General features: G+C 44.1%; 1 protein-coding gene across 2 annotated transcripts in view; it reads right to left on the bottom strand.

The window, feature by feature from the left end:
* PLCD1 (phospholipase C delta 1) overlaps positions 1 to 12711 on the bottom strand; it is a 169861-nt gene that overhangs the window by 68318 nt on the left and 88832 nt on the right. Inside the window, exon 1 of one of the 2 annotated variants that reach the window (XM_069729801.1) lies at positions 11957 to 12151. The exons of the other annotated variant lie outside the window; for it this stretch is intronic. Within the exon in view, the coding sequence (XP_069585902.1) occupies positions 11957 to 12056 (100 nt within the window). The 5' untranslated portion in view covers positions 12057 to 12151. Of the gene's footprint in view, positions 1 to 11956; positions 12152 to 12711 lie in introns of those variants that run through there. 2 annotated transcript variants of the gene reach the window in all.

Raw genomic sequence — 12711 nt, 5'->3', positions numbered from 1 at the left:
ATAGTCATTAAAATACAGAAAAATCTTTAAATGAGAAGGTGTGTCCAAACGTTTGGTTTGTACTGTATGTCTGCATAAACTAATACTCCCTATAAACTAACACCTTGGTGTCAGCTTTACTTATAGCCATGCTTTGCCTCCATTCAGGCAAGACCTCCTTCCCTTTCAGAAACTTTGGACCTAGCCAAAAATAAATGTACATCAGAAAATAAAGCTTTCCATAAGGAAATACAAACAGGATGTGAACAGTTAAAACACAAATAAAACTCTGATATGAGGATCCTCTGGAATGTAAATCCTTAACAGATTTATCTGCAATTTCCCCAGCCCTATATGGCAAAACAATCTGCAGATTTAATCACCAGCCACAGAGAAATACTGGCTGGCTTAAAACAACGTTGTATTATCTATGCTGTACAGTAACATGTATTTGAATGCGCCATAATATACCAAATAAGAGGAGAGATGGCGCCAAAAGGCCTTCTAAAAATGTTCCATATGTGGCCGGAGCGGAGCATATAGGCATTATACATAGGATCTAAGCGACAGGTCTGGAGAGCCAGCCACATACACGGCACTAACTAGTTCCAAGACCCGACACATGTTTTACTCTTCTGACTAAGTTGGTTTGAAAACTATAGATTTCATCACTCAAAAAAAAAAAGTGGAATATTTTTTCAGCTTTTCAGTTCGCATGCATGACAAGCGCAGGTGCTGCCTATATCCATGCACTAGTCCTGTCTCTATAACAGATTAGATTAGCAACTGATGATTATTTTTTCTTCCTAGACCTATGCCAGAAATGTCCAAAAAGGGATTAACTCTTTAACCCCTTCATGAACGGAGCTTTTTTCCGTTTTGCGGTTTCGTTTTTTGCCCCCCTTCTCCCCAGAGTCATAACTTTTTTATTTTTCCATCAATACGGCCATGTGAGGGCTTGTTTTTTTGGCGGGACGAGTTGTACTTTTGAACAACATCATTGGTTTTAACAGATCATGTCCTGGAAAACGGAAAAAATGCGTGGATACCAAATATGTGTAAGTTTGATTTTTTTTCTTTTTTTAATGAGAAGTGATTTGAACTTTTATATTTTTTTTAACCCCTTAATCCCATATGACGTACTATCCCGTCCAGGTGACCTGGGACTTAATTCCCATGGACGGGATAGTACGTCATATGCGATCGGCCGCGCTCACGGGGGGAGCGCGGCCGATCGCGGCCGGGTGTCAGCTGCCTATCGCAGCTGACATCCGGCACTATGTGCCAGGAGCGGTCACGGACCGCTCCCGGCACATTAACCCCCGGCACACCGCGATCAAAGATGATCGCGGTGTGCCGGCGGTGCAGGGAAGCATCGCGCAGGGAGGGGGCTCCCTGCGGGCTTCCCTGAGACGATCGGTACACGGTGATGTGCTCACCGTGTACCGAGCGTCTTCTCCCTGCAGTCCCCGGATCCAAAATGGCCGCCGGGCTGCATCCGGGTCCTGCAGGGAGCACTTCCGGGTCAGGATCAGGCTGCAGCTGCAGCTCTAATCCTGCCCGGCTGTATGTTAGATCACCGATCTAACAGAGTGCTGTGCACACTGTCAGATCGGTGATCTGTGATGTCCCCCCCTGGGACAAAGTGAAAAAGTAAAAAAAAAAATTTCCACACTTGTAAAAAAAAAAATAAAAAAAAAATTCCTAAATAAAGCAGAAAAAAAAAAATATTATTCCCATAAATACATTTCTTTACATAAAAAAAAACAAAAAAACAATAAAAGTACACATATTTAGTATCGCCGCGTCCGTAACGACCCGACCTATAAAACTGGCCCACTAGTTAACCCCTTCAGTGAACACCGTAAGAAAAAAAAAAAAAAAACGAGCCAAAAAACAACGCTTTATTATCATAACGCTGAACAAAGAGTGGAATAACACGCGATCAAAAAGACGGATATAAATAACCATGTTACCTCTGAAAACGTCATCTTGTCCCGCAAAAAACGAGCCGCCATATAGCATCATAACCAAAAAAATAAAAAAGTTATAGTCCTCTGAATAAAGCGATGCCAAAATAATTATTTTTTCTATAAAATAGCTTTTATCGTATAAAAGCGCCAAAACATAAAAAAAATGATATAAATGAGGTGTCGCTGTAATCGTACTGACCCGAAGAATAAAACTGCTTCATCAATTTTACCAAACGCGGAACGGTATAAACGCCTCCCCCAAAAGAAATTCATGAATAGCTGGTTTTTGGTCATTCTGCCTCACAAAAAAATCGGAATAAAAAGCGATCAAAAACTGTCACGTGTCCGAAAATGTAACCGATAAAAACGTCAACTCGTCCCGCAAAAAACAAGACCTCACATGACTCTGTGGACCAAAATATGGAAAAATTATAGGTCTCAAAATGTGGAGACGCAAAAACTTTTTTGCTATAAAAAGCGTCTTTTAGTGTGTGACGGCTGCCAATCATAAAAATCCGCTAAAAAACTCGCTATAAAAGTAAATCAAACCCCCCTTCATCACCCCCTTAGTTAGGCTAGGTTCACATTGCGTTAATGGGTTAACGCTAACGGACAGCGTTGCACGGCGAAAATGTCACAATTAACGCCGTGCAACGGGTCCGTTAGCACAACCATTGACAGCAATGTGATTTTCAGGTGTAGCGCATCGCTAGAGCGTGCCATTTTCGGCTCGCGCTAGCAAGGTGCCATTCTTTTGTGGCGCGCCTCAGACGCTGCTTGCAGCGTCCGCGGCGCGCCCGAGGTCCGATCCCCGATCTTCCAGAGCGGGGACGTTAACGCGACCACTAAACACGACACCTAAAAAGACATTGTGTTAGCGCAATCCGCTAGTGCTAAACGGATTTCCCTAACGCAATGTGAACCTAGCCTTAGGGAAAAATAATAAAATTAAAAAAAATGTATTTATTTCCATTTTCCGGTTAGGGTTAGGGTTAGGGCTAGGGTTGGGGCTAGGGTTAGGGTTTGGATTACATTTACGGTTGGGATTAGGGTTGGGATTAGAATTAGGGGTGTGTCTGGGTTAGGTGTGTGGTTAGGGTTACAGTTGGGATTAGGGTTAGTGGTGCGTTTGGATTAGGGTTTCATTTATAATTGGGGGGTTTCCACTGTTTAGACACATCAGGGGCTCTCCAAACGCGACATGGCGTCCGATCTCAATTCCAGCCAATTCTGCATTGAAAAAGTAAAACAGTGCTCCTTCACTTCCGAGCTCTCCCGTGCGCCCAAACAGGGGTTTACCCCAACATATGGGGTATCAGCGTACTCGAGACAAATTGGACAACAACTTTTTGGGTCCAAGTTCTCTTGTTATCCTTGGGAAAATAAAAATTTGGGGGGCTAAAAATCATTTTTGTGGGAAAAAAAAGGATTTTTATTTTCACGGCTCTGCGTTGTAAACTGTAGTGAAACACTTGGGGGTTCAAAGTTTTCACAACACATCTAGATAAGTTCCATGGGAGGTCTAGTTTCCAATATGGGGTCACTTGTGGGTGGTTTCTACTGTTTGGGTACATCAGGGGCTCTGCAAATGCAACGTGACGCCTGCAGACCAATCCATCTAAGTCTGCATTCCAAATGGCGCTCCTTCCCTTCCGAGCTCTGCCATGAGCCCAAACAGTGGTTCCCCCCCACATATGGGGTATCAGCGTACTCAGGACAAATTGAACAACAACTTTTGGGGTCCAATTTATTCTGTTACCCTTGTAAAAATACAAAGCTGGGGGCTAAAAAATCATTTTTGTGAAAAAAAAAAGAATTTTTATTTTCACGGGTCTGCGTTATAAACTGTAGTGAAACACTTAGGGGTTCAAAGTTCTCACAACACATCTAGATAAGTTCCATGGGAGGTCTAGTTTCTAATATGGGGTCACTTGTGGGGGGTTTGTACTGTTTGGGTACATCAGGGGCTCTGCAAATGCAACGTGACTCCTGCAGACCAATCCATCTAAGTCTGCATTCCAAATGGCGCTCCTTCCCTTCCGAGCTCTGCCATGCGCCCAAACAGTGGTTCCCCCCCACATATGGGGTATCAGCGTACTCAGGACAAATTGGACAACAACTTTTGGGGTCCAATTTATTATGTTACCCTTGTGAAAATACAAAACTGGGGGCTAAAAAATTTTTGCGAAAAAAAAATAAATTTATTTTAACAGCTCTGCGTTATAAACTGTAGTGAAACACTTGGGGGTTCAAAGCTCTCAAAACACATCTAGATAAGTTCCTTAGAGGGTCTAGTTTCCAAAATGGTGTCACTTGTGGGGGTTTTTAATGTTTAGGCACATCAGGGGCTCTCCAAACCAACATGGCGTCCCATCTTAATTCCAGTCAATTTTGCATTGAAAAGTCAAATGGCGCTCCTTCCCTTCCGAGCTCTGCTATGCACCCAAAAAGTGGTTTACCCCCACATATGGGGTATCGTCGCACTCAGGACAAATTGCACAACAATTTTTGTGGTCTAATTTCTTCTCTTACCCTTGGGAAAATAAAAAATTGGGGGCGAAAAGATCATTTTTGTGAAAAAATAAGATTTTTTATTTTTACGGCTCTGCATTATAAACTTCTGTGAAGCACTTGTTGGGTCAAAGTGCTCACCACACATCTAGATAAGTTCCTTAAGGGGTCTACTTTTCAAAATGGTGTCACTTGTGAGGGGTTCCAATGTTTAGGCACATCAGGGGCTCTCCAAACGCAACATGGCGTCCCATCTCAATTCCAGTCAATTTTGCATTGAAAAGTCAAATGGCGCTCCTTTCCTTCCGAGCTCTGCCATGCGCCCAAACAGTGGTTTACCCCCACATATGGGGTATCGTCGCACTCAGGACAAATTGCACAACAACTTTTGTGGTCTAATTTCTTCTCTTACCCTTGGGAAAATAAAAAATTGGTGGCGAAAAGATTATTTTTGTGAAAAAATATGATTTTTTATTTTTACGGCTCTGCATTATAAACTTCTGTGAAGCACTTGTTGGGTCAAAGTGCTCACCACACCTCTAGATAAGTTCCTTAAGGGGTCTACTTTCCAAAATGGTGTCACTTGTGGGGATTTCAATGTTTAGGCACATCAGGGGCTCTCCAAACGCAACATGGCATCCCATCTCAATTCCAGTCAATTTTGCATTGAAAAGTAAAATGGCGCTCCTTCCCTTCCGAGCTCTGCCATACGCCCAAACAATGGTTTACACCCATATACGGGGTATCAGCGTACTCAGGACAAATTGGCCAACAATTTTTGAGGTTCAATTTCTTCTCTTACTCTTGGGAAAATAAAAAATTGGGGGCGAAAAGATCATTTTTGTGAAAAAATATGATTTTTTATTTTTACGGCTCTGCATTATAAACTTCTGTGAAGCAATTGGTGGGTCAAAGTGGTCACCACACATCTAGATAAGTTCCTTAGGGTGTCTACTTTCCAAAATGGTGTCACTTGTGGGGGGTTTCAATGTTTAGGCACATCAGTGGCTCTCCAAACGCAACATGGTGTCCCATCTCAATTCCTGTCAATTTTGCATTTAAAAGTCAAATGGCGCTCCTTCCCTTCCGAGCTCTGCCATGCGCCCAAACAGTGGTTTACCCCCACATATGGGGTATCAGCGTACTCAGTACAGATTGTACAACAATGTTTGGCATCCATTTTATCCTGTTACCCTTGGTAAAATAAAACAAATTGGAGCTGAAATAAATTTTGTGTGAAAAAAAGTTAAATATTCATTTTTATTTAAACATTCCAAAAATTCCTGTGAAACCCCTGAAGGGTTAATAAACTTCTTGAATGTGGTTTTGAGCACCTTGAGGGGTGCAGTTTTTAGAATGGTGTCACACTTGGGTATTTTCTATCATATAGACCCCTCAAAATGACATCAAATGAGATGTGGTCCCTAAAAAAAAATGGTGTTGTAAAAATGAGAAATTGCTGGTCAACTTTGAACCCTTATAACTCCCTAACAAAAAAAAATTTTGGTTCCAAAATTGTGCTGATGTAAAGGAGACATGTGGGAAATGTTACTTATTAAGTATTTTGCGTGACATATCTCTGTGATTTAAGGGCATAAAAATTTAAAGTTGGAAAATTGCGAAATTTTCAAAATTTTCGCCAAATTTCCGTTTTTTTCACAAATAAACGCAAGTTATATCGAATAAATGTTACTACTAAAATGAAGTACAATATGTCACGAGAAAACAATGTCAGAATCGCCAAGATCCGTTGAAGCGTTCCAGAGTTATAACCTCATAAAGGGACAGTGGTCAGAATTGTAAAAATTGGCCCGGTCATTAACGTGCAAACCACCCTCGGGGCTTAAGGGGTTAAAAAACTTTTTTTTTTTTTCAGTTTTGGCATGCTTGAGTAGTCTCCATGGGAGACTAGAAGCTGCCACAACCGATCGGCTCTGCTACATACAGTTGATGATCAGATCACCAGCATGTAGCAGAATACCTCACTTGCTATGAGCACCGACCACCGGTGGCGCTCATAGCAATCCGGCGGTGACAACCATAGAGGTGTCCAAAAGACCTCTGGTTGTCATGCCAACCCATCGTGACCCACAATCACATGACGGAGGTCACTGATGGGCACATTTTCAGCACGATTGCTGGGAATGCACGTTAAATGCCGCTGTCAGCATTTGACAGCAGCATTTAACGGGTTAACAGCTGCGGGTGGATTGCGATTCGTCCCGTGGCTGTTAGCGGCACATGTCAGCGGATCAGGTCAACTGTCATGTGCCAGCTCACCGCTAGAGCCCGCACCAAACAGGGGGAATGCGTTCAATAACGGACAGATCCGCCATTGGTCGTTAAGGGGTTAAAATGTAAGAGGTCATAGAAATATGCAAGAAGTTTTGACTAATGGGGTCCAGATGATTAGCATTTTTATGAAAGGAAAGCTGTCAGAAGAGAGACCCCGATTCCAGCGATATGTCACTTACTGGGCTGCTTGCTGCAGTTTTGATAGGATCCCTGTTTTCTCTGCTGCAGATGTAGCAGTGCTCAGAATGTGTAGCTGTACATAAGCCCGGGATCATACAAGCGATGATTCTTAGATTAACTGTGCTAATGACGATCAGATCAAACTCTGCTCAGAGTTTGATCCGAGAGTCAGCTTACTGTGATCCGATTCTTTTGCTTGAGAGAATCACAGCACAGGTGTGAAGACAGAACTTTATTCATCCAGTGTCTATGTCCGCGTAAATCAGACTGCACTTGGATGACATCAGAGTGCAGTTCGATGCTTTACACGCACCTGTACGCTCGAATGGGTGCACATGCTCCGATTTGCAGTGCCACTCACAACAGGCTGTGATTTTTTTTTTCTCATTCCAAATCGGCATGAAAAAAAAATCTATATATAAAAAAAATTGCATATCTGCACTGTCCCATAGAATAACACCAGTCTGAGTTATACACTTGTGTCAGTGAGCTCTAACCCCACACACCACTGATTGTCAGCTTCCTGTATACACTGTACACATTGCCAGCCAGGTGCCAACCAGTGGTGGGGGCGGGGTTACACACATTAGCTGGACTGGCCTGCACATGAGACCTTGGACACTAGTGATAATCTCCTGCTGTTAAAACACTGATTGTTTTCAATCTACAGCATGCAACCTAGTATGTGACACATCCCTGGAATCAAGGCCTTTTCCCCTACATTATGCAGCTCTCAGATTACCGGTAAATAGAAAAAAACCTGCTGACAGACTCCCTTTAAGTCTGCTTTCAGTCTAGGAGAAAACTTGTAGGTATTCACAACAGAAAGAGGAGAATAAGCTGCTTCTAGAAACTTATGATGGCAGCTCATCACCATTAACAACAAAAGGATCCACACAACTTCAAAGAAGCGTCTCCTACATCTTCAAGTCCCATGACCTACGGACAATCGGCAGGCTCCGCCGGAGTCCCTCTAGTGTGTATGACCACTATCAGTTCGGGGATGAGACAAGTCACTCCAGTGGGATAATCAGGCATCGCTGATGTGAGCCCCCAGTCTGGATCTCCACGCTACAGTCACCCTAGAATTTTTAGGGAAGCAGGAACAGACGCTCATAGCCGTGGGATCCTGAAATAACCCGGCTTAGGTGTTTGCCTAGAAATCTGAAGCCTCAGGATGAGAATTTGCCAACACAACCCTTCATTTATTATTTAGTAAGTCCCTAATACTTACAAATGCCTATGGCCATAAAGGTTGCACAATATGAGAAGTCACAAAGGTAAGTGGGAATTGGGAATTTATCCCAGCCAGGTACGAACTGGGGCTGAAATTCAGTCCTGGCATTTGAAATCACACAGGCCCATGTTGTCACTGTCCCCAAGAACCAGATGGGATATATTACTAATATTACCCTGGATGGAGGAAAGCAAGATTTTCTACAAGACCAATATTTCTAATGCTACCCGTAGCCTGGTGGGGTAAGTGACGGAGTCAGCGACTTTGTGCTCCGTCACAGCTCTTCACAGTATGGGTGTCTTGAGAACACAGATTCTGTTAAAAACGTAGCAGACAAGGCAGCTTAAGACCAGACAGGCCCTTCTGGCATTTGCCAGATGGCCACTCCAGCCCTGATCCCAACGAATATTTCAACGTTCCCATAGGCTTCCATTCACCAGAGGCCAAATGTGTGTTTTTTTCAGCCTCCGTCTGGCGAGTATGTGTCTGCAGAGGGCCACTGCAAAAAACGTATACCATGTGTTCCCTATGGTGGACAGATATGGAGATATCCACCGTAACTATGGCCGCAGTCAGGAACATACCTCCTGAGCATATGGGCACAAATCATATGTCCCTAGCCTAAAAGTCATAGAAATTTCAACAACAAAAACGAGATCCTGGTTAATTGTGTCCCAAAATCCACGATTTACAATACAATGTAGGTAACTATTTGTCAGTTCAGGGTACACGACGCACCGCGCCAGTTAGGTTGTGAAATTATCAGGGGTTTTCTCTGCAGTTTTACTTTTTCTCTTTACGTCTGAACGCAGCTGAGAAACATTAGAGACGCAATACAAATATGATTATCACAAAATATGATTGCACGGTTCAGTACTCTTAGCAGCTGTGTAGACCAAAATTAAGAGCCCATCAGACGACGAGAGCGACCACTGGAGATGGACATCATGGCCAGAAGAATAGATGGAACGAGGTGAAGAGGAAGACCAGCAACCCGATGGCTTGATACTAACAACATACTGGTGGAGAAGACCCTGGTGGACCGATCTAGACTCGCCCAAGATCTCTCTACAGAGTGTTCGTCCATCAAGTCGCCATGGCTCAAGATCGAACCGAAAGCCGTTACAGAAAAAAACAAAAACATAGGAGCGTCCGTCTTCCTGATCAATCTATGAAGGGGAAAAAACTAAACTCTAGGACGCTTTGTTCAGAGGTTTTTTGTGTTGAAAAAAGCTCTAACTGCTAGAAGAAACGCTTTTTCCGAATTAAGTTTTCATTTTCCGGAAACGAATGTACCAAGTTTGCAGCAGATTTCAGGAAGCACCCACCTCAAAGAAGATGGGTTTTTTGGTTTTCCCACCAGGTGTTTTTCGTATTCTGAAGAGGAAAAAAACTTCAAAAGAACAGCAAAGTGGGATGAAATGAAGAGTCTTTCAAATGTTTTTATAAGATTTTTATGGCAAATTTTGAAGCAGACCTGCTCCAAAAATCTCTGTCTGAACATAGCCTAAAACGTAAGGCATATGGAGGTAGAGTATGGACCCACCAAGGACCACAAGTGAGACGTCTAGCGGATCAGTATAGCACGATCCCATGCATCAGGTCAAAAGCAGGTAATGTCCCTCGTATCCTGTTACCCGAGTATAAAACACGACTGGCTCCATCCTCGACAACCAGCAAATAATGATGGCCGGTATCAGTCAGACTGAACATCAGTGTGCGGTCATCACTCCGTTCTACCATGTCATCTGCTATAATGGAAGTGACGATAAAGATGGGAGAAATCACCAATAAAGGGTCTGACACATGGAGAAAGATTTACCTCAGTAAGGCCAAATTCACACATCCATTTTGTTTTTTTATTTTCCATGTAAAAAAAAATATATTTTTTTCATCAGTACGCTGAAGTCACTTTCATCTATTTTTAAAATCAGTGTGCAAAAAATAAATAAAAAAGTCCCAGATAATTTTTTTTTGCAGCAATAATTATTCTATAAATAAACGTACATGTGAAGAGCCCCATAGACTACAATGGGCACATGTAACAGAGAGGGAGGACATACCAGTGACCATTAGTTACTATGGGCATGGATTACTCATACTAGGGCTCCGGATCAGTTTTGTCAGCAGCATTAATGGGCCGGCTGCGGACGATATAGGACTAGGAATAATTATCATGGAGTCCAGGGGAAGGGAGAACTTTGGGGTAAAGGAGTATTTGTGTGATAGTACCCAGTGCAGGCAGGCCAGAAAAGTAGCAGCTGCGCCCTGGTGTCGTGCCTGAGGGGGCTAAATTATTCCTCTCCCACTAATCCATCAAGGCTGTAACAGAATACTGAAAGGCTGCAGCTGATCAGTGACCGCTGACTGGCTGCAGTGGTCACAATGTCCTGCGACCACTAGGAGACATAGCGCTGACATCAAACTAACAGTGCCGGATCAAGGAGGAGCGTTTTTACTCCTTTATATTGAGAATTTTAGCGGCTAAAGGGAACCAGCCACATGAAAAAAAATGCTATTAACCTGCAGATATGGGGTTAGCCTGTAGGATAATACCGTTCTGAACCTGCCCGCTGCCCGCAGTTAGAGCCCCGCTGCCAGGAGGAAATTAACTTTGGTTTTTTTTTAACAAGTAGTTGTCCAGAAATAGAAAACCCCTTCAGAGGGGCTATCTGGTCATACATTATTGATGACCTCTTCATCAGACAAGTCTTTAATCTTGAAGATACAACACCGACTAGTTGTAACTTGCTTTGAAGTTTGAATGGATCTGCAAAAAGCAGCTCCGGTCAGTGTGTAGTGGGCGCTGCCGAGTGCTGCAGAACAGCTGTGAGCACAGGCCGAGGCGCTGTGTGCAGGACCCCGGAGTGTCTGCTACAAGCGCCTCCCTACAGACTACATCCAGCAGCCTCCAGAGCACATAACAGCTGATTGTTGGTGTCCTGGGTGTTGGACCACCACTGATCTGATACTGATGACCTTCTTATGAACAGGTTATCAATATTATTTGATCCGACAGCCCCTTTATCGCACCAAAGTAGTGCAGGTTTATACACAGTTTATTGGAGGCAAAAAAAAAAAAAATCTGCGTTTTTCTAGCAGAATCAGTTTTAGGAAGCGCGGTTTCTTTGCGGGGTGGGGAGCACCGGCTTTTCTTTTTCCACATGGTGTTTTGCAGCCTTTTGACGTGACAGTGTCAAGTTTTGAGCAAATTCTGTCAGGAATCCACCACAAGAAGTGACACGTCGCATCGATTATTCCATGGACAGGCTTTCAACACCTCGCTGGATATAAAACTGTCAAAAAAAAAAATAATAAAAATAGGAACAGTAAAGGGGATTTTCCATTCAAATCAGTAGGGGATTTCGGAGCTTTAGAATTGTCTTAAAAATCCTCCAGGTGACGCTAAGAGGTCGTGTGACCCCATTACACGGGGCTGGTGGGCAGGTGCCACGCTCTCCCACCACCACTATGTGTACAATACACAGAATAGAACCTACAGGTATATAGTGCACAGGTGACCAATCCACAAACTAGAGACAGGCACTACAATCTGAAAAGGAACTACAACTCCCAGCATGCCCGCTCAGGTAATCACAGCCAGAGCATGCTGGGAGTTGTAGTTTCAGAACATCTGGAGAGCCACAGGTAGGAGACCAAGTATGAAAGCAGCAGGGACTCCTAAGAAACGCCGGTGGGAGCCGCTCCGTGGAATTCCACCCACCTGAGCCCAAGTGTCCACAATAACCGTGACATAATAATAATCCCCGCAGGGTCCTACCCAGCCGGCGGCTGTTCATCTGGGTCACTCTGCGGCTGTTCTCCTCCAGGATCTGCTCCTGGGACTTGGTCCGCGGGGGTCTCCTCCCGACACACTGCATGCTGGACCCCGCGGCATCAGCGCCGCCGCCGCCGCCTGCGTCACCCCGAAAACGGACTATACAAGAAGCCTACGGGGAGACGAGAGTCCACGGAGGAGGCGGGAGGGTGTGCGGGGAGGAGGCACGGGGAGGGGGCGGCCGGAGAAGGAAGAAAATGGAGAGGAAAACAGGAAAACTGGCTCAGTGCTGGGGCCGGCAGGTCACCTATATGGGGGCAGAGCCCCTCCGGTGCTACCCAGAGGTCGCCCATAGCAACAGCTCAGATGTGTGTGTGGCCCCCCTGGTGAAGCAGGTCCCTTATATACAATTACATCAGTAATTAGTCACAATACTATGGATTTACAGGCACATTTCATCACTGCAGGTATATATATATATATATAGATAGATATATACAGACATAGTGAGTTCTGTGAGGAATCTGCCACAAAGACGTTTCAAAACCTCATCAGAAAAACACTTAAAACTCAAATAAGTGGATTTTTTTTTTTTAATGAATTGTAGCAAAATCCTCGCCCTACAAACCTGTCCCCGGCCTTGTCCTACCGGCTGTGCGTGACATTAGCAGGAATCTTACATCCCATGGACGACGTCAGCAGGTGAAGGTGTGAGGGTGAAATCCGCCACGGACTGGTTTCTGCTGCTGATGTGAGCG

Source organism: Ranitomeya imitator, chromosome 6, assembly GCF_032444005.1.
Source record: "Ranitomeya imitator isolate aRanImi1 chromosome 6, aRanImi1.pri, whole genome shotgun sequence".
Classification (NCBI taxonomy): Eukaryota; Metazoa; Chordata; class Amphibia; order Anura; family Dendrobatidae; genus Ranitomeya; species Ranitomeya imitator.
This window is presented reverse-complemented; position numbering and strand designations above follow the sequence as displayed.